Consider the following 25,144-nt stretch of genomic DNA (forward strand, 5'->3'; position numbering starts at 1 on the left):
CCGCGCCTCGGCCCCTGACGGGGCGGGGGGGCGGGCGGTGGGAGCGGGGCGCATGCGCGGCGCCGGGCGCGTTCGCGGGGACCCGCCGGCGCGCGAGGGGGCGGTGCCCTGCCGGGAGCGCGGGGGCGGGGCGGTGCCCGCCGCAGCGCTCACTTCCGGGTGCGCGGCGGAGGGGCGATGGCTCGCATCACGCTGGAGGACCTGGACCGGCTGGGCGAGGAGGCCGCAGCCGGCAGCGGCGAGGATGGCGACGGAGAGGAGGAGGAGGAGGAGCGGGGCCGGTTGTTCGCCCACTGGGAGGCTGTAGCCAGCACGCACCGCGTGAGCCTGCCCCGAGGTGAGCGCTGCGCTGCGGCGGGAGGCCCCGCCGCCGGGGCAGCCCCGAGCCGTGCCGCGGGGGCGGTGCGGAGGCGAGCGCCCTGCGTAACCGCGGCGGGTGGAGTAGCCCTTCCGGGGCCGGCGGCACGTTACGGGCCCGGCGCGCTGTGGGCCTCCCCCTGCTCTCCAGCCCTGGCGAGCCTGGCCGCTCCTGTGCTTTGCCTTGCAGACATGGCGGGCCCGATCGTCCAGATGACCCGGCACAGCCAGGCTCGCGAGCCGGTGCCGTACGTTACCCTCTCGCAGCACGAGAAGGTGAGGCCTGCTCCTCTCTGCGCACCCAGGTTTGTCCGTTGCCCGCCTGCGGTGAGGCTGGCGCTCGTGCCGCTGCCGGCCTGAGGAGCGGGAATAGCGTCTTCCTCGCGGAGAAAGCAGCCAGCCGCACGTTGGCTGGCGTCCACCGGCCTCGCAGAGGTTTCTGCAGAAGCGCTGCAGCCAGGAGGGCAACTCTGGATTGGTGTAGCATTCTGCCGTTCCTGCATCTTCTGCGTTGAGTAATGGCAATGCTCAACATCCTAGCTTTTATTTTAGACTTGGACTGGTTTTGGTGCTTTCTCTGGTCTCCTGGCTTCCAGCTGCCTCCTTTGCCAACCTATCTTCTGCTGCAGTGGGCACTGCCAAGAGAGTGAATTTTCGGTTCCTGCCTTGCTCAAAGCACTTTGTTGCGTAGCTGGAAGCCCTGCTGGAATTGTGTTTGTGCTAGTTATGTGTCTGCTGGTTAAGCTGGAGATCTCAGCTGGTACAAGATAAGAATGCTTCAGGAAGGAGCGCAAGGCCTGTGGCCCTCGCTGTCAGACCTGAACACGTGGTGTTTGTCACGACTAATCCAAACATGGTAGCTTCTGCCGAAAGATCTCCTGTTCTTGCCAGCTAAGTTGCACACCTCGTCTTATCTGTTGCACACCTCCTGTCATCTGTAGCACACAAGGCTGCGTCTGAGCTTTCAGAAATAACCATGAAGAAGTGCTTGTCAGACTGATTCCTGTGTCCTTGCAGGCTTGGTTGGGCTTGCTACCAAGAAGACATCTGTCATTTGTTCTCCGTATGAGGAGAGCTTAACCAGTTTCTTCTGGGCTGAGGTCCAGCACTTCTGCCTGTAAAACATATCTGAGCATGTGGGGTGTGTAGCTCTGAACTGTGGCTTCACCACACTCCCTTTTCCTCTGTTAGTCTGGGTACTTCTCTACCTATGCCGGTTCCAGGCAGGAATGGGACCCCAAGACTTTGTGGGTCTTGAAGATCTTTTGTTGCTATTGGCATCCCTGCTGTGCCTGAGAGGGATTCTTGGAGTTTGACTCCAGGGCTGGGTGAGGAGATAGAAGCATCTTCCTGGCATTAGTGCTGAGAAGACTCTGAAGCTGCAACCCTTAAGGGCTTGGGCAGGTCAGCAGTATTTGGTTGCTTCTCCTGAGCTGTCAGTGCTACAAGCCCTCATCTTCTTGTAGGCAAGTGAATTGTTAAGCCACCTACAGAGCCTTGCTCTGTCAGTACTCAGTCAGATTCCCCAGCTCACATTGCAGGGACCTGTTGCCACTGGGTCCATGTGAAGTGTCTTCACTCTTTCTCTTGATCAAGTCTGATCTTCTAGAGTGATGGTGTCTAATACAAGGATCAAGCTGTGGAAGGACCAGACACCATGCCTTGCTGGGTTGGTAGGTTTATTCACAGATGCTGTGGCAGATGAGAGTTGCGAATAGTCTAGAGGGACTGGTGATTTCCTTGCTTGGAAAATGCTCTTGCTTTGCTTTTCTTGATGGGACAACAGCAGGCATGGCTCCATCTAGAGGGAGAGTGCTGGTTGGCCTGCAGTGTTTTGGGGCACTCTTCTTCCTGGCACCGCACTGATACACACGAGCAGCCCAGGTGCCTTCCTTCTGCCTTTGGTTTGGCTTTCTGAGTAAGGACCTGATTTGAGTGGAGGCACGGGGAGGCTGCACTTGGTGCTGAGGCTGGCACAGCTTCCTGGCTCACTCACTGCCAATGCAGCTGTGGAGCACAGAAGTTGGACAGGTGCCCTGAGCTCTGTGGAACAAGGTTGTCTCATGACTTCTTTAATCTGGCTGAAGAACAAGCCGAGAGCAGAAAAATAGCTGGCTACAGCTTCCCAGCCCCTCTTTGTGTGGTACCTGTGGTTATAACCATGCCATGAGCTGAACTATAAGCAGAACCAGATGCAATTTCCCCACTCCCCCTGCCCCTCTTCTGTGTTGAGTTTGTCCAGAAAACTGGATATCAGTGCTGGAAATAGGGATTCTGATCCATCCCACGAAGCTGTCCCCTCTGCACCAGCAGAGTTCATGTCTCCTCTTCTTCCTGTCATTTACTGGTGTGGGAGAAGGATCTGAGAGGAGTTTGGTTCCAACCTTCACAGCTCTTCTAAGTGCTAGAGCTCTTCTGCCAGACTTTCCTTTCTACTGGGCAGGAGGCTTTTTGCTTGTTATCTTGTGCGTATGCAATGCTCCAGGGAAAAGGCACTGCACTTGAGAATCACGTTAAGCTTGCTGGAGGCCTTTGGGTGCCTGGAATGAGCAACATCCTTGTAAGTAGGCAGGAGAGGAGAGGAGCAGAAAGTCTTGTGCTCCTTGCTGAGGATGTGCTGTATTCCTTGCGCATGCCAGGAGCCTCCAAGCCTCCCTGCACCCTGTCCACTGCCTGTGCTTTTCCTTTCGCTGACTTTTGCCCAGTGTTGTTAAGTGTCCTTGTCTGAGGCGCGTGTGATGCCAGTTCCCCTTGCCTTTGCTGGCCTCCCTTGCCGATCACTGACTAGCAGGGGGTCTCATTTTGGCAGGGTCCTGTCTCTCCACTTCCTGCCTGTCAGTGTTGGTTTTGGCACCCAAGTGCTGCGGTGTTGTCTCTTAACTCTGATTTGGCTTGTCTGTGGCCTGTTTCAGTGCGAGGAAGCAGCCTACGAGGACCGGCAGTACCCAGCTGGGAAGTGGGCATGTGTCACCAAGGGGGAGCCCCTGTATGAGCAGAGCATCTCCATGAGCTTCATGAAGCTCATGCGCTACATCTGCAAGGAGAACTCTGTAGGTGTGTGCAGGCAGGGGCTGGAGGGGGCTGGCAGGCTGCACAGACAGATGGCCCTGCTGCTTGTTCATCTGGAGTGGGGAGGAGGGCTGCTGCCACTGCTCCAGCTGTCTCACTGTGCCCACTGCCTTCCTACCTCCTTCCAGGTTGCTACCTGGGCATGACAGTCCCAGTGCTCAATGAAATCCACCTGACCAAGGAGGGGACTGAGCTGGAGCGTGAGGTCGTAACTGCCTATTATCTCCCAGGAGAGTTCCAGCAAAACCCCCCCATTCCCATGGACCCTGAAATCCACATCATCGAGAGGGCACCGCTCCGGGTTATAACGAGGTGACCCCAGCACCACAGGTGTTTTCTTAGCTCAGCAGAGGTGTATGAATTCCCTGCATGGCTGCAGTGGTTCCTTGGGCAGAGGGATGGGAGCCATCCTTGGGCAGAGGGATGGGAGCCATCCTTGGGCAGAGGGATGGGAAGGGGGAATGTGCTGGCTCCATTACTTACATTGCTCCGTTTGCTGCAGGGTGTTCTATGGGGTGACCACTGAGGAGACGATTCTGCGAGAGATAAGTCTCTTCTGGGAGCTCTTGGGCTCCACAGACACTGTGCTCCGGGAGACCTACATCGTGGCTACTTATGAAAATCCCAGCATCCCTCAGCGCCGCAATGAAATCTGGTTCATCTGCCGAGCAGAGTGAGTCCCTTCGGTGGCCACAAACCATCCTGCGACTGGACCTGGTGTAGATGGCAGTTCTGACCCAAAGGAGACAAATGCACATCCTGACCCTCCATTCGCCCACAAAATAACAGACTAGGAGACTGTGGGGTGGGTTTGCACTCAGCCCTGCGAAGGTCCAGCCAGGAGACAACCTGCTTGGTCCGCACTTTACCTGCCCCGACAGGGGCCAGCTGAGGCTGGAGGTGGCACTGGGGAGAGCCTCTGCAGCAGGCTCTTGGTGGGAAGCATGTGGTTGGGGCTCATGTAAGGCAGTAACCATGTGGGCTTGTGCAATGTGGTAGCCTGACCTGGGCTTCTCTCAGCTCTATGCAGAGGCTGCAGAGCTGTGCCAGGCACGCCGGTGGGGCTTGTGGTTGGCAGAGTCACAAGCTGATGGTGTCTGGAAGGCAAATTACTGTGTATGAGGTGTGGGGCTCTGTCTGGGCTCTGGCCTGCTTCCTGTGAGAATGGCTGCAGGTCCCAAATGGAGCCACTGAAATGCTGCTACAGGGACAGGGGTTCAAAAGGGGAAAGGGCTTGCCACAAGCAAGATGTGGATCCTGGACATTTCCTGCTGGGCTGGCTCTCTTTAGACTGTTGGGTGCCTCCCTGGCTGTCACTCACCATCCGTCAGCCAGGACCGGGGTGCTGGCAGCCTCTGTCCATCAGTTGTGGGTGCTGTTTTGTGGACCTGCTGCAAGCTGAGAGGGACAGATCCTAACAGCAGCAGCAGTGACACCGCTGTGTGGTGAGCATTGATCAGTGAGTTTCACATCCATGAGTGTTGTCCTGTTCTTGTAGAGGAAGCTGGCAGTGCCAACCGTAAATAAACCTAGCTCAAACCACTGCAGCTGCAGGTCGCTGATGATGAGGATGGGGTTTGCCCAGGTTGGCTTGGGAAGAGCCTCGCTCTCTCCCTGGTCATGGTGCTCCAGGCTGCAAAGCTGTGGCTAATTAGAAGGGATTTAATGTTTGTCCAGGTTATGGCCTCGTGTTCAGCCAGGTACAGCCTCTGCTTTGCTGCACAGGCTGCTTACATTACTGTTACAAATGACTGTGGCCACACTCCCCTGCAGGTAAGGTGGTTTTCTGTTGGATGGGGTGTGCTCTAGCCTCAATTTTCCCCTGTGCAAAAAGTTATCTCCTTTGACTGCACATGGGCACCTGATCTTGGGGGCTGAGAATTTGAATGTAACTGCACATGGTGCTGGTTGGCTGCAGGAACTGGTCTACTTTTGCAGGGATGTGCTTAACTGGCTTGGTGTGGAGGGAATTCTGGCTGCTTCTGACCCAGTTCCCAAGGAGTTTCCTCCTGCTGTAACTGGAAGTGTGCTGTGCCTTGCTTCCTGCTGCTACTGCTTGAACTCTGGCTCTACAATGCAGCTGGAGGGGGGGAAGCGGGGAAAGGCCGGGGTCTGCTCCAGTTCCATGGTCTTATTGCCCTAGCAGTGCAGGTGGCTTCTGCCACTCTGTTCTCCAGTCAGATGCTGTTCATTGCCCTGTCCAGACTGGCTTGCCCTCTGGCACCAAGGGAGCCTGGCTGCCCAGCCTGTGGCTGTGAGAAGAGCAGGGCCGAGCATGTTACACCCTCCTCTTCGAGGGAGCAAGGTAGCTTGAGGCAGAGTCTGGGCAAGCACAGCAAGAGCATACAGTGGTTTCCTGGGTCTCTTGTGATGCAGTTCTTGTCCCTGGGGCACTAAAGGCAGGTAGGGCTGGACAGATGCTGTGACAGCACCTTTGAGGGCTGATGTGGCAAGTGCTCCTCAGGTAAGAGCAAGGATACCTGGATCAGCAGTGCTGTGCTAACTTCCCTCCTGGGGAACGAGAAGCAATTCCCTTATCTGAGGCTGGGATCAGGTGGCTCATCATCAGTGGGAGAGCAAAGTCAGCCAGCATGTGTGGGACAGAGACCCTTCCTCTTAATACACATCAGCTGCCTTGCTTGCGATGAGCTTGCAGGTGGAAGTAAAACTTGCTTTCTAGAGCTTGCTGAATAGGCTGCCGCTTCCTCTGAGGTCCCCAACCACAACCAAAACAGCTTTTGGTGACAGGAAATGGTGGCTTCCCAATAAGAGAGGACTGGTCTGTGGGTGCCAGCGAAGCCACACGCCCTGCCGGGGCAGCCGCATGGTCTCCTAGGCCCTGCTGGAGGTGGTGATGGTAGGGGCCTCTGGTGCAGCTCCAGGCTGGCACCACCATGCAGGGCAGCAGGCATGCTCCAGTCCTGTGCCACAGGCTTTGCTGAGTCAAGGCTTCAGCATCCTCTGTGACGGATCCAGTAGCGCTCTAGGGGATGCTGCAGGCTGCCTGATGGTGAGTCTTCCATGCAGTGCAAAAAGGCAACCAGCGTTTTGGAGACTTAAACTGGCTGGAAAGCTGGTGTTCAAAGCTGCAACTGCCATAGCCAGTGGCACAGAGTGGCAGCAGGCTGCACGGGAGGTGTTCTGTGGGGCAGGGAGGTCTCCAGCCTGGGCTGTGCAGGTGGCCAGGCCAGTTGCACTGCTGTGCCCCGACTTTGGGTGATGTGGAGGAGCAGCAAGGAGCAGACGATGTGTTGTGCAGCTGGGGCTGCGTGTCCAGCCCCTCTGCCTGTGACTCCCAGATGCCCCTGTGCTTTCACAGGGTCTCCAACAACAGTACAGCGGGGGTGCTTCTATCATTAAGAGCCTGTCTGCGAGGAGCCGCGTGGCTGGAGGGGAGCTCTGCTGCTTTTCGCTGCTCCGGACACCCCATGCTGGGGCTTGCTGTGGACAGCAGCCGGGGACACCCAGCACCCTGCGGCCCTGGCTGGCCAGCCCAGGGTCTCCTGGCGCGCCCCTCGTCCTCGGTGCTGGTGAGGCTCGGCGGCCGCCGAGGCTCTCCAGCGGCCCTTCGGGCCGTCGCAGCAGTAGACGATACCGGCGAGCCCTTCGCCGCGAACACGGCCGAGGGGGCTGCCAGCCAAGCGCGGGGCTCAGGCGGGCGCTGGCGGCGAGGCCCCGCTCCCCCTCGGCCCCGCCCGGTTTCCGGTGGCCGCCCCTCCCCCGGAAGCCCCGCCCGGCGGCGGCAGGAGGGGCGGTGGCATGGCCACGGGCTGCGGCGCGCACTGACCGGCGCGGCGGGGAGCGGCGCGGAGGATGGCGGCGGTGCGGGCGCTTCTGGTGCTGGGTGAGTGCGGGCCGGGCCAGGCGCCGCAGCCTCCTCTGCACGGGGGATGCGCGTCCCGGTGCCCGCCCGTGGCGGCGGGGCCTCGCGCCCCTCGGCGCCCGTAGTGGGGCTGCGCTGGGGCCGTCGACGAGTTGGGGGCAGAGGGGCTCCCTGGCCGCCGCCCCGGGGTACGGAGGCGGCGCGGCGGCTCTGGGCCCCCCGGGTTCCCGTGAGCCCGGCGGTGATGGGGCTCGGGAGAGGCCCGCTCATCCCGCGGGGCTCCAGCGCGGAGCAGGGGCTGCGCGGCGTCTCGTCGCTTCCAACCCGGAGGGCGGCCGTGCCCCGCCCCGCGGAGCCCCGCTGCTCTGCGGGAGTCGCCGGAGCGCCTGGCCCCGGCTCCCCTTCCCCGGCGTGCGCCGGCTCGCCCTGCCCGCCTCCTCGTAATGGGGAGCGTCGTGCCTAAATGAACTCGGATGCAAATGCGCTAGGCTTCTGCCGGCTGGGAGGTGACGAACAGGCGCTCCCGGAGTCCCGTCTCGCTGCGCTCAGCCCGGTCTCGCAGCCTCTCCGGGCGCCGTGGTGAGAGCTGCCACCAGGAAGGCTCTTTGTGTGCAGCGGTGGGTGGTTTTCCCATGAAATCTGAGCGGATCAAAACTCGGAGAAAAAAACCAAGTAGGTGTGCGGTGGGCTCCCACCCGTAGAAATTGGCTTCCCTTCGCTGAAGGGGTTTTGTCCCTTGCTGAGCACGTCCGCATGAGCCGTCCCCCCGGGCCACTCTCCGTGCTGGGCAGGGTGTAAGCCAGCCTCCCCGCCTGTTCCCAGCTCTGCTGTCCTCGTCGGTGGCCCCAGAGGCTCGGGGGTGGCTGGTTGATTTTCCCGGCTGCTGCTTCTTTTCACAGTGGTCAACTCCAGCCGCGAGGCCCAAATCCACCTACCCTACCTCTGCTCCTTCGTGTTTCTCCCTGTTGGCCTCCTGGTGCCGTTTTCCTTGCCTGATGAGCCCGGGGTTTTGGTTGTGGTGCGAGAGCCGCGGGCGCTGTGAGCTGTTTTCCAGCCTGGCTTTGAAGGGTACCTCGTCTGCCCCACGCCATGCCACCTTGTTTTTCACACCCTTCGGTTGGGAACCGTGCAGGCAGGGTCCTGCGTGTCGCTAGTACCTGCTTGTGGTTCCTTCCGTAGTGCTGTGCACGGCTGTACAGTTTGCTTTGCAGTTTCTGCTGCAAAATCAAGAGTAATCTTAGCCTAGCACTTCGGGATGGAGGGGAGGATACTGCTTCTGAGGGAAAGATATTTTTAACGCCACTGCTCTTTGTGTGTCTGGAGCTATGGCTGAGCCCTCTGTCAGGCTTCAAGTAATGTCCGGTTTACAACTGATAAGCACGAAGAGCAGCACTTATTTAGCTGATTAGCATTGTAATTGCCGGTTGCCTTGGCAGCCCTCTGGGAAGGCTGTTTCTAGAGGGGGAGCGAATGCTTTGCTTGCGCTCTGGTTTAGAGCCACAGGGCCCTATGGACCTGCCACAGTGTTCACCTACCTGCCGGTGTGCCACCACTGGCAACTGGGATGTGCAGGCCTGCCTGTGAGGGCTGTCTGCCACCTTTCCTGCTGGCATGCTCCCCTCTCCAGTTGCCGGAGTTTCTTTGCTGCTCCAAGCATATACTCTCCTCATTTCTACTGCTCAGCAGCACTGGGAGGAACATGCTGCTGTCTGGCTCGTGGACAATGTAAAAAAGTCTCAGATGCCAGTAATGTGGCTGAAACCTACAGTTCAATGTCTAGGTTTTATGGGCTAGTGGTAAGTTTTGCAGGTTGTGGGGCCAGTGTTTCCCTTTGCCTGTGGATGCTGTTTAGAGAGAGAACTGGAGAAAGACCTGTGAAGTGTGGGGTATGTATCTTTCATGCAGGTACTTTCCGTGATCCTCCTTTGCCACGTATGTGTTCCAGGAGTGCTTGGTGCCTGGACTTCTGGTCCCTGTTCCTCCATTTCTGTTGCTCAGCAAAGCTGTGATCTTTCCGGCAATGACACTGCAGTGTGCCAGATGTGTGCTGGCTTCTGCTGGAACATGTGGTTGAAATGCTAGCAGAGGAAATATTTGCTGAGTCAACTTTTCTTTAAAGCTAAAAAAAACCCCCAGAAGGTCTGTTTTGTTCTGGAAGTGCCTCCATGTCCTGTGTTGAGCTGTACGTTTCTATATGGCAGTGCTTTTCTTGTGTTCACTGGCAAGCCTGTTCCTAAAGAAGAAAATCTCTGAAAACAGGAATGATCAGATAGGATCTGAGAATTTCTCTTGAGTTTAAAGGGTCCAAAATAAATTTCCAGTAGTACAACTTGGGTTACTTAACCCTCTTTGAGCTGAAGCTGCCATCTGTTTTCCAGTGGCTCCGAGTCCTCTGCAGCCATACCAAGTACTATGAGTTGATCTGAGTGAGCTTCCCTTCAGCAGCTGAAAAGCTGTGCTCCTCAGCACATTTCTGGGTTGTTTTGGGACAAAGTGGTGACAAGCCAATACCATTCTTTTCTTATAAAGCACATGATCCCCCTTGGGACCCCGACATGGCAGGAGCTTCAAAGGCATGGTGACTCCATCATCACAGCCGTGGGCACTTCTTTGTCTGCACCGTGGGTCCTAGACCACTGAGAACTGGCACCGACCAGAGGGATGTCATGTTCTGCATCTTTTAAAGATGTCCTCTGATCTCTTAATTGATCTGGAATGAGATCATCTTCTAAAGGCAGATGGGCAGATGTTTCAACTGCAGCAAGCACCTGTATTAGTTGCACACTGGGCGATGAATGCTCTTGCTGATGGGAGCACGTTTCCTCCCAGTCTGCTGAAGCCTTCTAGCTCAAGAGAGGTGGGTGGATGGCACCACACATCTGCGTGTTGCTCAGTCTTGCCTTGTTTGACCAAAGGCTGGTCCGTGTTGCATCCAAGCAGATAGATGTATGTGTTCTGGGAGGGCAGGCTGCACTTTCTCCAAAGGCCACAGAGCCTGAGGGGAATGGAGGGAAGAAGGTAGGAAAGGAGAGGGAAGAGGACAGCCTGGCTTTGGGGCAGTGGGTGAGAATGCAAGGGCCAGTCTGGCTGTAAGTGATAAGGCACTTAAAAAAGATCTGAAGGCTGTGAGGCCTGGTTACAGGTATTTACTAGGGTAACTTTACACTAATGTTTTTCTTCCCTTCATTGCAATTCATCTACCATTTGAGCTGCAAAGATCAAAGCTGTCTTCCAGCAACCACACGTGGACTTAAGTAAATAGCTGGACCTACACCTCTCTCCAGTGAATAAACACTCTTTCCTCTCTGAACATTTTCAAGCGTAGCTCTCGGACCTGGAATGCAAAATATTTCGCATTAGCAGTGGGTGTTTCCACTGCTTTCAATATTTGGGAACTTGGAACAAATGCTGATTTAGCAGCAGACTGACTTGGGTACAAACGTGCTCTTTGTGAAGGCAGTCACTGCTGTGGTGTTTGCAGGGAAATTCCCATGAGATCGGAGGACATGCGATTGTTTGTCCAGACCCCAAGGAAACAGGACTCGTTCTCCTGACATCAGTGGCAGTCTCATGGGCTGGGACAGGCAGCTCTTTAGAGGCCTGGAGGGCAGCGAGGCTGACAAGATGCTTGGCAGATGCACAGGAACATTCTCCTTTATGAGGATTTAAGTTGGGCGGGCTGTTAACATTGAGTTTGAGGGAGTTTTCAAAAGCTGCAAACTAGTACAGTGGATTTTGCTGTGTAAATGAAAGAGGCAGCTGTACCAATTCACTTCCCCAGGCCACCAGGTGAACACCTTTGGCATGGTGATACCTCCCAGAGAAGGCTGGTCATGCCCAAGGTGGGAGAAGGGCAAGTGTAGTGTCTTTTACCTTTTTAAGAAATCAAGTGTGTCTTGGGGGAGAGGGGGAAGGGAGATGAAGAAATGATGATTTGAAAATTGGTAACATGTTGGTTCTTGGGCATCAGTGTGCCTTTCAGCATGGCAGAGGTGCATATTGGGTGGCTTCTTTCCATGTCTTGCTCCTCACCTGAAGGATGTTGGGAGATGGCACCCAAGAGCTGCTTGTAAATGCTTTTAGTTGTATTGCACAATGGAGTTAAAGGGCTGTGCTGTGAATGCAGCATGCTTCTGTGTCAGCTTGCCTAGAAGAAGCAATCCCACTGCTGGGCATGGAAGGAGTTGTTCTCTGAGACACCTGACAGGGAGCAGATAGTGATGCTGCAGGTTTTCAGGCTTTTCATGTGGCTGCCTGCTAGAGCAGGGGCTGTTCCCTGAGCTTTGTTGTGGTTGGGAGGCTCTGCACGTGGTTCTTGTCTTGTTCCTGATGTCCTTGTGAGCTTGCAGCAGTCCAGGTACATTGTGTGTCTCTTGCCTTTTAGGGCAGTGGTTCAGAGGGAGTGCGAGTAAGGTGGGGGACCCTGTGGTCTTTCAGATGCTGTTTGCTCGTATCCTAATGCTAAAGCTAATTGAACCACAGCATAAGAAAGCAAGCATGTGACTTTTTGATTCTGGAGGATGTGGCCTGGGTAGGATCCTGCACTTCCACCTCCTCCATCCTACCCAGCCCTGTGAGGATCTGTTGTGCTGGTTGTGTTGACAAGCTGTCAGCTCTCCATTTATCTCTCCTCTTCCTCATCTGCTGCTGGGGTATCTGATCTAACGGCTGCTTTCCTGCATTGCTGTTGAGTGCTCTGTGAGGGAGCAGTGTCCCATCACCTCTCAAGTCATATGGTGCCAGCAAACCCACCTTGCATTGTAATGGGAACTGTTGCTATTTGGTTTAGTCCAGACAGCCAGTGTTCCTAAACAAAAAAGGGCCAGATTGAAGCATCATCGTGAGGAAGACCATCTTCTATTTCACTCTCCCTCTGCTTTCTGAATGTACCACTGTGCAGGCAGTGGGAAGGAAGAGAGGCTTGCAAGGCATGTGTTTATACAGATGTAGGTTTGTTTGGGAACTAGACCAGAGTGCAACAGAAGCTTTGCAGGATACTCACAAGTGACTGCAGTCTCAAAGAGTGGAGCACTGGAAGAGTAGTTGTCTGAGGTTTCTTCTGCATATTTTCCTCTATGGGAGGTGGGCGCAGGCTGGTTGTATTGAAGCTTCTATGGGCTCTTGAGGTTGGAGGCACATTCAGTGCATTAAGCAGCTGCAGCTTTCCAGGTCCAGGCTATGAGTCTGGGTGCTGCTTGAATTCAGGTTGAATTCCTGTCCAAAGGTTTGTCCAGTGTTTCTTCTTGCCTCTGCCTGCTTTGGCATGTTGCAGCATGGTGAGGATGAACCCATGCCACCCCATCGAGGCAGGGACTCCATTTTGGGTTGTTCCTTTGTTCTGGGGAAGTACTTGGTAGCAAGCGCTGTTCTCTTGTGTTTATCTGTGTCTCCTTTTAATCTGTGCAGTCCCTGTGGAAGATCTTCAAGCCAAACACAAGTGGTCTTTGTTTCAGAGCATCAATTTGTGTTGGCAGCCAGGTCTGCAGCGCATGTGCTTTTCATTGACGGCTGCCCCAGCTCCGTTCTTCACTCTTGCCAGCTTTTTTTAAAATTTAATACAAAAATGTTTTTTCTGAGCTTAAAGGCTGAGCCATACAGTGCTGCTAGTCTTAATTTAAGCCTTGCCTTTTTCAGGGAAGCAATCTGTGCACAGAACAGACTGCTTTCCTTTCCTCTGAGACGTAAATAATACGTGCTGTCTGATCAGCAAAGAGAGAGGCAAGGGGGACTTCAGAGTGGTTTGCAAGCTTCTGAAAGCCTATTCTGTGGACCTGGGACATGGAGCTTTGGTGTGCTGGCCCAGCTTGGGCCCTTCCTGAGCCTGCTTGTCTTAGAACGCTTTGAGAAGGTTGATGAGTAGGTGCTTTTCTTGATACTCTTTGCAGACTGTTACTGTCTGGGGCTGGTCCTTTGATTTGGTCAGCTTTCAAAAATCTGTCCTCTGTTCTCCAGTTTTGACCCTTTGAAGCTGTTCTGCAAGGACTTCTTTTGAAAATGCATTTTAATCCTTAAAAATATGAGGTGACATCCAGGCAAGGCCCAGGTCACAAAAAACATTCCTGTTGATAGTGAACAGATGGATGCTGAGGTGTCCAGCTGCCCCAGAGAGCAGAAATGAAAACTAGCCAGATCCAACCACAGGAGAATTCAGACTGAGACTTGCCAAGGTGGAATGTCACAGCAATGAGTACTCTCATGAACTCACTGTCCCCTTGCGCAGTGAGTGCACAAAAATTCTGTGTCTGGAGAGGAGGCATGGCCATTTTTAACCGATGATTCCTTGTGTGAGATGAGGCTTACCAGTGAGATACCCATGGCCTGTCTTCTCGTTGTCAAATTAAGCTCTGATTTGAATGGAGCAGGCAGGAAGTTTGGTATTTGTGGACTAGGGTGTGCACAGGGCCCCTGAGTGTGTGCTAATTGAATCCACAATTGTCAGATATTCTGGTCCTCTGTGAGGTTGGTATGTCTTGGATTCGTGTTCGTATTGTGCAGGAAAACTGATACGAGCAGACTCCTGTCCGGAAAGTGGCGTGACACATTGGACTTCGGATGTGTGAACCCTCCTGCTCTGGAAAGTGAGATGTTGCAGGCTGGGAGACAGCGATGACACACACAGGATTGCTGCCTGTGCTGGGAGCTGGTGCAGAAGGGGGCTGCGCCTTGACTGAGTGATTCTTAGAAGTCTGCTTGTTTTTCAGCTCCTGATTGACATATGTTCAGTTCCTATATGACTTCTATCTGAAGGGCACTCAGGCCTCAGTGCTATTTATTTTCAGGGTAGCTCTAAGGTGACAGGCTTTATAACTTTTCCTCTCCTGCGATGCTGTTGTGAGGTGAGGTTTGTCCCAGCAAATTTGTCCCCCAGAATTTTATGCCTGGGTGCAGCTCAAGCCACCCTGAAGAGCAGCCAAGACAGTGCCCTACTGCTGTCGATATGGGCACACTGGTGAGTTGGCTCTGTCCTCAGTCACCCCAAGGCAGAGGGCTATGTCCCCAGAGCCATGGCACAGGGAGGCCAAGCCGCGTTCTGACTGCAGAAAAGAGGCTTGTGTGCCTCTGGGCAGCTCTCTGCGGGTTTGTCCTTGCTGATGAACCCAATACTGGCACAAGACAAGCATGGTATTGCTTAAGACCAACTGTAAATGCTGCTCTCGTTATGGTTGCTCGTGTGCCTCTTCAGGAGCACAAAGAAAGCCTTTGATTCCAAAACATACAGTGACTCTCCAAATGGTTAAAGGCAGGACAAGCTGCAGCTTGCAAGTGCCTTTATTGTTCTCCATGCAGCCTGCTTTGGTGTGTGTCCTGGCTCTGCCGGGGAGTCCCGTCACTTGTGTGGCATGGAGCTGCTCCATGGTGCTGGCTCTGTTGAAGTTGCTGGCAGTGACTGTGTCAGTGGGAAGCTTTCATGGGAGCAAAGGTTATGGTTTTTGTCTTTCCCAGCAAATACAAGATCAGAGAAGATAAAACCGGAAAGTTTCGTAGGGCGCCACACAAGGCAGTTCATCCAGCTCTCCCAAGCCATCCATGGGAGCATAGATGGATTTGTGCTGCTGAGGACGAGTCATTCAGCTGCCTCTGCAGCTGCCCTGGAGAGGGGCCAACATTGAAAGTCTCCTCCAGCAGTTCAAGAATTGTGTAAATCATCTCGGACCAAAGAAAACAGAGCTTCCTGTGAGTTACTTGGTGGTGTTCTTTGTCCTCTCCATACTGCCTGCTGTGAACACTGGGAGCCCGGGAGACATCTGAGAGCACCTGGCAGGTGCTCTGGGAGTAGTCAGTTCCTGGGCTGACATTCCTTCTGTAGCAGTGAGATGGCTGGATGTCAGCCTATTGTTTTGACATCACCCTTTCCTTCAGCCAGGTTTGAACAGATGTTTATCCACCATATTCCATGCAAAAGCTGAGCTACGAAGGTGATGTGTGTGATTTTTCTCTGCTGAGTTAGCTCCTGGTGGCCCTCCCTGCATGTTGTGTGTGCCTGCAGCCTTCGGATGCGTAAGTGGAGGAACTGCTTGCTGGGGCCTCACCTAGCACAGCAGCATTGACCCTTCCACTCAGGTCCTGCCTTTATCTTGCTGCCTTGTTGCTCTGGCCCAGGTGCAGCCATTCTTTTTCCAGTTGTACCTCCTGTCTCCCTCTTTCTGGTTTCTCCTCTGTATCCAGACTCCCCCATGGCATACCACGCATCCCCTTCTCAGACGTTCCTGTTCCTTGGATTCTCTCTGATGCCTGACTGTGAGCACTGCTGTTTTGCCAGGTGAGGCTGTAGCTTCCTCATCCCATCTTGAGATTCACGACAGGTGGTGAGAAATCAGAGCAGGCTGAGGCAGGGGCTGCTGAGATGTTCAGGAGTTTTTTGGAAATCAGAGACTTTTTTGATAAGAATTCTTCGACTCGGCTAAGGAAAAATCTCAAAACGATGTTGCCTGAAGCAGAAATTATTGATGATCAATCTGAATGATAAACATTTTGGCAAGGAAATATGGACCCAGGAAACAAGAATGTCATGCCACAAGAAACATGATGGGCATCCATCAGTGTCACACTGTGTTCCTGTGGCCTTGCTGAGATTTGGCCCTGCCTGTCACTGGCTGGAGATGCTCTCCTGCATGGCTTCCATGCAAAGACATGCCATGGATTCGATGGAGCAGTCCATTTTATCTGGATTGCTGAGCGGCTACAGTGAGCAGCTAGGCACCTGCAGATATCTCAGCCCAACTTCTTACTCACCAGCACCTGGTTGTTGGATATCTGCTGCCACTGTTTGTGTGCTTCCTTGGCATATGGTTCCTTAGGATGTCCTGGTGCTCTTCCTACTGGTGAATCAGTGACTGTCCAATAAGAATTATTTGTTCTCCGGGCACATTGGGAATCAGCTATCCTGCTGCCATGGAGAAAAGCACTTGTTTTTCAAGGACATTTGATTAGTATGAATTTCTGTCTTCGTGAGTCTGTTATACCAGGGCTTGTCTTTAGTTTGTCACTGGGGCTTTGCATTAGATCTATCTGTAGCAAGCATTCTGCCTAGTTATCGATTTGTAAAAGTATTCCAGAAAGTGGCCTGCTTGCATATTCTTCCTGCTCAGTGACTTTTCTCCATTTTTAGCTGAGAGGTAATGTAGCAATATCTCATAGAGAAGCTGCCTTTTAATTAATATTGCATGAGAAGAGGAAATACTAGCTTCTCTGTCTACTCTCTTATTTTTTTTGTGGCTTTTAATATAGATTCAAAAATGGGTTTAATGAAAATAAACAAAGAACTGTTTCTTTCTGTGCCCTCTTTGCTTTCAGAGGTGATGCTGCAGGTCCAGCCTTCTCAGTGATGTTTCCCTCAGTAGGCAGGTCCTGGACCGTAGCTGGACAGCAGTGCTGCCCTGCACAACCATAAATGGTGGTTTTGAAATGGGGCTGGTCTTCACCTTTCCAGCAATGAAAAGAGAAGGAGCTGGATGAAACCTGCAGACCTGTAGGGTGTAGTTAGTCAGATGTGGGGAGTTGTGGTTGATGCTTTGTAGCCAGGAGGAAGGTAGAGCCACATAGGCAGAAAATGGATGTGTGATGCACAGCAGGCAGTATTAACTAGTGTCCCTGAAATGCTCGTGAGGGGTGACGCAGACATGATACGAACCCAGAGAGAAGTTCTGGGCAAGGAGTCCCTCCTCTGCAAGCTTCAGATGCAAGCAGAGGTCAAAACCTAGCAGTGTAGAGCTGATACGAATTGGAGAGGCACCAATGCAGCCAGTGGAGTGAGGCTTATTTCACATGTCTTCTCAATGCTTTTTGGCAGCTCCACTTGTGTCTCACACTGCTGGATGCAGGAGGCAATTTTTAGCTTGCAGTACCATGGTGGCTGCTAGGAAAAGCTGATGTGTGTTGTTGGGAGCACCTTTCCTGGGAGCTTCTTCCCTTCCTATGGGAGGGGATCAAACTGGTCAAACCTGCAGTAAACCAAGTAGCAAAGTAGGATGCTCCAGAGACTCACTCACCTTGAGCTGCACCCATGGCGCAGCCTTGCTCTGTGAGGAGTACGGCTGCAGGATTGGTCTTGATGTAGTGCTGTAAGTGGCATCTTTGAGCCTCTGTGCTATCTTCTTGTTCCTGGGAAGGCAGGGTGGCTGTGGATGCATGCTCGTGAGCGGGCCATGCAGAGGCAGTTGCATGCAGGGGTGCACAACTGAATCACTGCAGCAGTTGCCATGGCATGGGTGTTGTTTTCAAGACTATGGCATTCAATGAGCTGTTTCTCCTATGAGCTATAAGCTGTCTGGAGAGCTTGGCCAGCTGGATCTCCCTGTCTTTGCGGCAAATCCATCTGAGTCTCTACAGGCAGTTAACTAAGGGAAACTTAGCTGTAAATATACTGCTGTGACCTGGGGAGAGATTTAAAATATTTATCCCAGAGCAGGCCTTGGGAGGTAAATAAGCTCCCTGTCTGCTTCCTTGCACACAAGGCTCAGGAGTGCAGCTGTCCCTTTGTCCCCAGCTCTCAGAGTCCTCGTAAGGGCTGGAGGGTTGCTTATGGGTGGGCTTGAAGTCCCTGTAGATAGTGTAAACATATAGCTGCCAGCAAAATGGAGAGGAGAATGCCAAGGGTACTTGTGCTGGTGTAGATGCGAGTTCTTGTCTGCACCCTCTCTCCTCCCAGTTGGCCCCCCAGCTGCTGTCCCTGCTCTGTTGCTCTCAGGATGTTTGTGGAGGTTGCTGGTGAACTGCATCTGGCTTGGAGTCTGCCAGGTAAGGTTGTAACCCTCTTCCCTGGCCGCCTTAGAAAGCAATATCTGCAAGACATCCTGACCAAGCACATCCAAGAGCCAGCGCAGGTTTGGGTGGTACTGGGGAGGTTTTCGTCCTTCCAGTGGGTTTGGTGGCAGCATACAGAGAAGCAGCTCACCCAAGTAGCTTCACTGTCAAATCTGCTTTGTTCTCCGCCAGCCATGCCTGGGAGAGCAAGGAAAGCTTGCTGGCAGAAGTGTGCTGTGCCTGGCGCAGCCTTGGCTCCGGTGCTGACCTGATGGCCTCGCTGCATGGAGAGGAGCTGGCTCTGAGCAGCAGCCTTGTCTTCTCTGACAGTGTGTTGATGAAGCAGCTGGCTTTGCTTGGAGGCCTCGTGTGTGTGCTTCTTCTCTTTGCACTGCTTCCCTTGTCCTGGCCTCCTTCTCCACTCCCCCCCTCTCCGCCCCCAACTTCCCTCCCCCGCATCCCTCTTTGTCTCTACAGCCTGAGTTTCCATTCTCTGGGCTGACTGGGCTCCTGTTTGCTGAAGGGAAGTGCCAGGCAGCTTTATGGAGCTTGTTCTGGTTTTTCCCATCTCCTGGAACAGTGTTTCAGCTGGAACAGGAAAAACGTGAAGCCCTGGCCAGGGGCTTCCCTCTGCACACATGGTGCTGTTGTGGAAGAATCCTTCTTGGCTGGGTTTTGTGATAAATGAGTGAGTCCCAAACAGAACTCCAATTAAAGTTTACAATTTATTAGGCGAATAAAAGCAAGCAAACAGCGCTGGGTGCGCCGGGAGTCTCTGCTTCACCAAGACGCACACCGTATAGTTCCTATTTCTGGTTTATATTTCTTTTACTAATACATATTCTTAATTATTTCCGAGAAAAGGTGGTCTTATTACAATGAGCTCAGAGAAGTCATTTCCATAGTCTCCACCCCTAACCCCCCCAGTTGTGCATGCGCAGTGTCTCCTGGTGGTCGTGAGTAGGGATCTCACGGATGAAGACTGTATGTCTTCCTCGTGATGACTTTTTCACCTCCCCAGAAAACTAGCGAAGTCATCAGGACCATCCTTGTTCTCCATCTTGGCTCCTGCTTATCTTACACAAGGGTTATGCAACTTACAGATATATGGCTTGAGCAAGCTAATTTAAAAGTGTTTAAGCGAGATTAGAGATTAAGCGCATACAGGCCCCTAGGCCCCTCTTGTCTAACACCTTGCAACTGGCAGTAAAGCAAAAGAAGAAGAGAAAAAAAAACCCAAAATGTTAGGTGGCTTTTGCAAGAAGTGAGAACTATATACATACCATTCTGCTTTCTCTAGGACTACGGTTATACAAGAACGAACAGAATGGTTAAAGGTTACATATACAGAGAAGGTCATATTTCACTGTGCGGCCCTAACATTGTTTTATATTGCCATGTATCAGGTGAACACATTTCACAATTGGGGCTCCTGGTTAGTAGCATCATGAGGCATTTCGCAGGTTTACGTTTTTGCATTTCACAGAGATCTTAAACTAAGACAATCACTTATCTTGAATAAGCACACCCTACTCCTCACCACTTATTTGCACATCCATCCATTGTTCCATATTGACACGAATCAAATGAACATATTTCACGTTTTGGAATGGTGGGAACAATGTCAGCCCTCAGCTTGAGCAAAGGGGTGCAAGGATGTAGAGGTGAGCACTCATGTGATACCTGGAGGTGCTGGCCCCAGCTACCATGGGATGAGTTCTCAGCCACATGGACTTTGGGTGAAGCAACGCAGCCTCGTTGCCACAGGATCTCGCTGTCAGTCCCAGGGCAAGGAGTGCTGAGCCCTGAGCCAGCTCTGTGGAAGCTCACCTGACTGTTCAACACCGCTTGGGCTCTCCTTTACCACCAGAGGGGTTTTGCTTGGTGAAGACTTTTGCATTGTTGCATGCCCCTTGCTTAAATTATGGGGGAAGCATCGTCCTTCAAGGCTACTGAACAGGGAGAACATGGCTTATCCTGGCTCCGCGTGGCACCTGTCTGCTGTGTTTCCTTTTGTGGGGAAAAAAGTGCAATACCTTTGCTGTGCCAGCCAGAGAGCTTGGCCTTCAGGTCAGCTATGTCTCCTGCCTGCTGTGCACTACTGGTAGCACACGTCAGCTATAAATCACTGTTTCTGAGGAAGCCAGGGAATTGCTGAAGGGCTCTAAGCAAGCCTGGAAGAGTCGGTTGGCAGGACTGATGGGTGCAGCAAGCCTGTCACTGGTGCTGAGTCACCCTTGAAGCATTTGTATTTCTCACTGGGGCTTGGCGATGTCTGCTCGGGAGCCTTTGGCTGACGTACTGTTAAAGATGATTTAATTGAGCCAGCGGGATTCCCAGCTCCTGCATTGGACTTGTGGCCTTCCTGTCTCACTTGTTCCTCTGTCTCTGTTTATCTCCCACCAAGATACTGTCCTGGCCTTCCTGGGAGTCCCATGGCCACTGGTGCCTATGCTGCTCAGCAAGCAGGCACAGGTCCACTTGCCCAACCAAAGCAAGCTTTCTTCTCCACAGGCTGAGTGATGCAGATAGCTGCCTGCATGTGCCTGTGCTTCCTCTCGTAGCAGATGCCAGGAGCACAGGCGCAGCCCTGTTGCAGAGCGTGGCTCAGAGCAGTGTCAACCTGCTCCCAGGACAGACAGAGGCTTCCTGCGGGGCCAAGGCCAGTTTTTCTGGTTCAGCACCCCCAGCTGTTGCGGGCAACCAAGGCTACCACTGGGACTTCCCTGGCTTGCTCCAGCTTTCCCTTGTTTGAGCAAGGTGCTGAGATGTCAGGAGAGACTGTGGGGCAAAAGCACAGCTAGAAGTCCTCCATACCCTAAAGACCATTAGTGAATCACTCAGCCTTGGAGACAAACTGTGCAGCATGGTGGCTGTCTCACCAGTACAAGGAAGCCTGCAGTTGAGCGTTGATTGGCAGCAGCCCTGCTCTGCTTGGGAACGAGGAGGAACCTCCTGTAATGTTCTCATCGCTCTGTGGCTGCAGAGTAGCACTTATGTTGCTGTTCTTGCCCATTGCCAGAGCAGCAGCTAGCTCGTGCAGAAATGCCTGGACCTCGCTCCCCACCTCCACCCTGTCCCTGACAGCAGAGGTTATCATGTTGTGTTGCTTTGGAGTGGCTCTTCTCTTACCCTGCTGCCTGGCTTTGAGCACACAGGAAAGCGAGGTCTGTGCTTGCTGCCAGTGCAAGGGTAAAGTCAGGAAGCTGTGGAGGATGGAGGCTGCAGAGCTCCTATGGCAGAGTTGGAAAACTGAGCTTGGGATTGTCTTGGAGGAAGCAGACCTGAGGGGTGTGTGGCTGGAGAACTACTGGGATCCACAGGGTCTGTGCTGGGGAAGCAGGATGGGCAGCATGAGGAGAAGAGATGGGGAAACCCCAAACTCCCTTGAACTGAGTGAGTGAGGTCAGTGCCAGGGTAGCCCTGCTGTCCTGGCACATGCTGGCAGCCATTGGGAGTCTGCAGCTGGGTACCTGGGCTCACTGTCCTTGTGCTGAGCCTTTTTCTCAGTTATACTGAGTCTTTCCTCCTGCAGCACACGTGTGAGGAGTTCCTGCCTGCTTTGGGACTGAGGCTGTGTGTAATGGCGGCTGCAGGCCCCTCCCCACTGTGTGTGGCAGCGAGCTCGTCCCATGGCCAGCTGCACCCCAGCGCGTTACTGCGAGCGCTGCCTCAGCAGTTGCTCCAGCGATTGATTTACAGTGTTCAAACCCCAGTGGCTTTGTTCTGGTTTCTTGCGATAATTGCTCAGAAATTTGGCTTAGCCATTCCCAAGTATGGGATCCGGGGCCTTGAAGGGCAGGGAGGGTTGCTAACCATGGGGGAGAAAATTCCTCACAGCTTGCAGCCTCTCTGAATGGTTCTGAGGAAACTAATGGGAATTGTGCTAAGTGGTTGTGGCTTTTGTGTTTTTTTTCAATCCTAAAGCTTGGTTTGAAGGGCAGAGTTGGCTTCTCAGTGGTTGCTTGGAACCTGTGTCTAAAAGTACCCCTCCATGCAGAGGGCAGTGGAGAGAGGTGCCATGGGCCACTGCAGGTGAGCTCAGGCTGCGTCCCATGGTGGAGCAATTGTCACTTTTCGGTAAACCAGCAGCCAAGATGTTTCCAAACAAGGGCTTGTATCTGCCATACATTATAGGGCTCCTAAGGGCGTCCCTGAGGGTGGCAAGGGTCTGGGCAGATACGATCTTGCATTGGCACACAGGGACGGAGGTGAGGAAGGAGTGGACCAGCTCTGCAGTTTCTATTTGGGACCCAAGCAAAACAGCCAAGTGCTGTGGGATGAACAAATTCCCCCAGCTGGTACAGGATGGGGATGCTTCTGTGCCTACTTTCATCCTGGGTTGCTTCTCCTCTAGATCACTAGATCCTGCTGGAAAATTGTGTATCTGAGTGCTTTGCAACTGAAACTCTGCTCATGGATGCAAACAGCTGTGCTACAGGCTGATTTGATGTAGCCCTCCATGGAGCATGTCAAGAAGAACTAGACGCATGGCCTGTATGGTGATATGATGACTGGCATGAAGCGGTGGTATGCAGACATGGAGTCTCCTGCGAGTCCAGAGCAAACCCCCGTGAAAGCGAGAGGCTCAGTGGTCATCTGAGCAGACTCACATTCTCAGAGCAGGGCCGTTGGATCCAGGTGTGTGGAAAACTGTAAGGGCAAATAGAAGGTGTTTTCCCAAGTCCCTCATTGTCTTAACTGACCTCAGTATAACCATGCTGTGTATACCCCATACCTGGAGCTCCTAGCTGCTGCTGCAGTTCCTCCTGGCTCATGAAGCCAAAGCTGCTCCTAGCTGAGCATTTTTTGGAAGTGCTGTTTTGTACCCATCCAGTTGTGCTGGGGACTCGAATAAGAATGACTTTTTTTCCTGGGTGCAGAGTGAGTTTTTGGTTTTATTTTAACTGGAATGGGAAACGACAGAGTTTTAAAAGGCTGATATGATGGGTGCCCAAAAACCAGATGTTGGGCTTGATCAGACCAAGACTGCAATGTTCAGAGCTCCTTGCCTGCACCAAACCATTTCCATCTGGTCTGGTGGGAGAGAGTGGTTTATTGCAACTCTACCCGTCTGAGAGGCTTTCTCAACTGGAACCTCTTGCACAGAGGAGCATGCTGGCTGGAAATCATTTGGAGATGCAAATCTCTCTGGATGTTTGGCTTGGCTGCTGTTTCCATGGTATCTGCTAAGCAGTGGAACAGACTGTGTGTGGAGCAGGCGTGCTCCGAGCAGCTGCTTTATGCAGCTATAGGGACTGACCTTCAAGGCAGAGGAATCGCTTATGTTATTAAGCATTCATGATTTTTCTTGCCTGCCTCTACAGCTTCAACTGACGCAAATGAGCCTGCTGGCTCTGTGTGTGTGACCAGGAGGGAGGAAAAAGCTGACCCATGTGTTGTTCCCAGTCCTGGCATGCCAAAAATCGGCTTTTATAGGAGCATGTTCGTAGTGAACTGTGCCAGAAAACACATGGCTTGCTTGAGCCGTGAATGGGAGGTCTGTATGGGGCCCTGTGTGCACCACAAGCCTTGCAAGGACAAAGAGCAGATGCTGGTGTACATTACTTGCTTTGTGGCAGCCTGCATTCTCTAAACTGCAGCCGATGGGGAGCAGGAGGTGGGATCAAGGTCCTAAGCGCTTGGCTGGTCCAGTGACGGCAGAGAGGGCAGGGTGAGAGGCCGGGCAAGTGTTTTTGCTGCGTGCTGCTCTTTGTGGCTCCCCTGGCCTCAGGAGAGCAGGCTTGCTTCTCTGCAGATGTGGCTGTTGGCAGCGGAGGCTGGGTTGGAAGGAGCCTAGGTGCTGCAGGCAAGCAAAGAAGCGCTGTTGGCAGCTTGGGATGATGATTGTGGATGGGAAAGAGAGAGAAAAGGAGGGATGTGTGGAGTTCATTGGGGCCCAGATGTCATAGGGACCATGGGGCTGTGTGTGCTGTGCCTGGCTGCAAGCAGGAAGGAAGGGCTGTCAGGTGAGAGTTGCAGCCCTGAACATTATCAGCACTCTTGTGTCTGGAACATTGCTGCCTTGTAGGAACTGTTGTCAAGCCTGCATGGGCTAAGCTGCTGGTGAGAAGTGCGCACCCAGCACATGAGGAGTTAAACCTGCCTGCAGAGAGTGAAGCCTTGTTTTCACAGGAGGCTCTGGACCAGCAAGCTCAGGATGCTTCAGCTCAGTGATTTGATTGCCCAGCCTTTGAAAGCAAGCCAGGGCTTGAACCCAGAATCTGCTGCTCTCTGATCCAAGAATGTCTAAAAGCAAAGCCCCAGCATTGGAGCCATTGGCATTGCCAAGGACTTGACAACGCAAGGAATTGCTGCCTCCAGATAGTAATGTTTGATAAATTGCTCCTAAAGACAAGACATGTTTGATAATGCTTTCTGGGAATGTGTTATTGAAACCTGTGAGAGTTCAGGATCCCAGACCCTGACATGATCCCTGCTGTGCCTTTTGTGGCCTTGGGATGGAGCACAGGTCATGGTCTTTTCTGAAAATATGTCTGTGGTTGCCTTTGCTGTGGCCTCATGTCCTTTCAGAGAACATGGTGATAAATCAGTCACACATTCAGGGCTGTCCGTGTTCAGCCCATGTTGAGCTCCTTTGGAAAACGAGATCTGAGCGTGAGCTTCTCAGTCCCTTCTGCTGAAGTTTGATGCTCTTTTCCTTCAAGGGCTGCCTTTCTTGTGACCATTAGCTTTGCCTCTGGCCTTGCAGGGAGCCAGGTGGTCTTCATAGCTGTGGCCTGGGTTGTTGGTTTTGCTGAGGGTTAGCGGTAGCTAACCGTGCTGCTGAGGGGTGCAATGGCAGCTTCAAAGCAATGCTCTGCCAGTGTCTTCCTTGCCTTGTTACAGGTGTGCAGAGTAGGGAGCAAGTGCTGCAGAGTGGTATGAGTGTGTTAGCTCGTTCACACCTTCCTTTTCCCTTAGTGATTCCTCATCCAAGGGGAATAGCCTGTGTTGCTGCTGGGTTGATTGCAGAGGCTTTGTTTCCTCAATGGTCTGAGCAATGGCAGTGGCAGAAGCATAAAGGTTCATCCTGTGGATATGGTGGGGTGGTGATACATCAGCAATGGATTCCCACATTGCAAAAAGCTATTGCTGCCACCTTACTTTGCTGAGGTTAATTAGGTGACACATCCAGAATTGATTGCTTGG

General features: G+C 53.1%; 2 protein-coding genes across 3 annotated transcripts in view; both read left to right on the plus strand.

Annotated features, from left to right (window-relative positions):
* Positions 1-177: 177 nt before the first annotated feature.
* On the plus strand, positions 178-4,969 carry LOC104383399 (heme-binding protein 1-like). Its single transcript, XM_086631814.1, has 5 exons — positions 178-337; positions 548-633; positions 3,270-3,411; positions 3,555-3,738; positions 3,929-4,969. The coding sequence occupies exons 1-5, from the start codon at positions 178-180 to the stop codon at positions 4,101-4,103; spliced, it is 747 nt and encodes a 248-aa protein (XP_086487940.1). The 3' UTR covers positions 4,104-4,969.
* Positions 4,970-7,253: 2,284 nt separating this feature from the next.
* PTK7 (protein tyrosine kinase 7 (inactive)) overlaps positions 7,254-25,144 on the plus strand; it is a 40,974-nt gene continuing 23,083 nt past the window's right edge. Inside the window, exon 1 of one of the 2 annotated variants that reach the window (XM_086631813.1) lies at positions 7,254-7,270. Coding sequence is in view for 1 of the 2 variants with exons in the window: in XM_086631812.1 (XP_086487938.1) it covers positions 17,863-17,986 (124 nt within the window). In the remaining variant the exon portion in view is untranslated. Of the gene's footprint in view, positions 7,271-15,782; positions 17,987-25,144 lie in introns of those variants that run through there. The other variant, XM_086631812.1, reaches the window with a different exon arrangement.

This window comes from Tauraco erythrolophus, chromosome 2 (assembly GCF_009769465.1).
Source record: "Tauraco erythrolophus isolate bTauEry1 chromosome 2, bTauEry1.pri, whole genome shotgun sequence".
NCBI lineage: Eukaryota > Metazoa > Chordata > Aves > Musophagiformes > Musophagidae > Tauraco > Tauraco erythrolophus.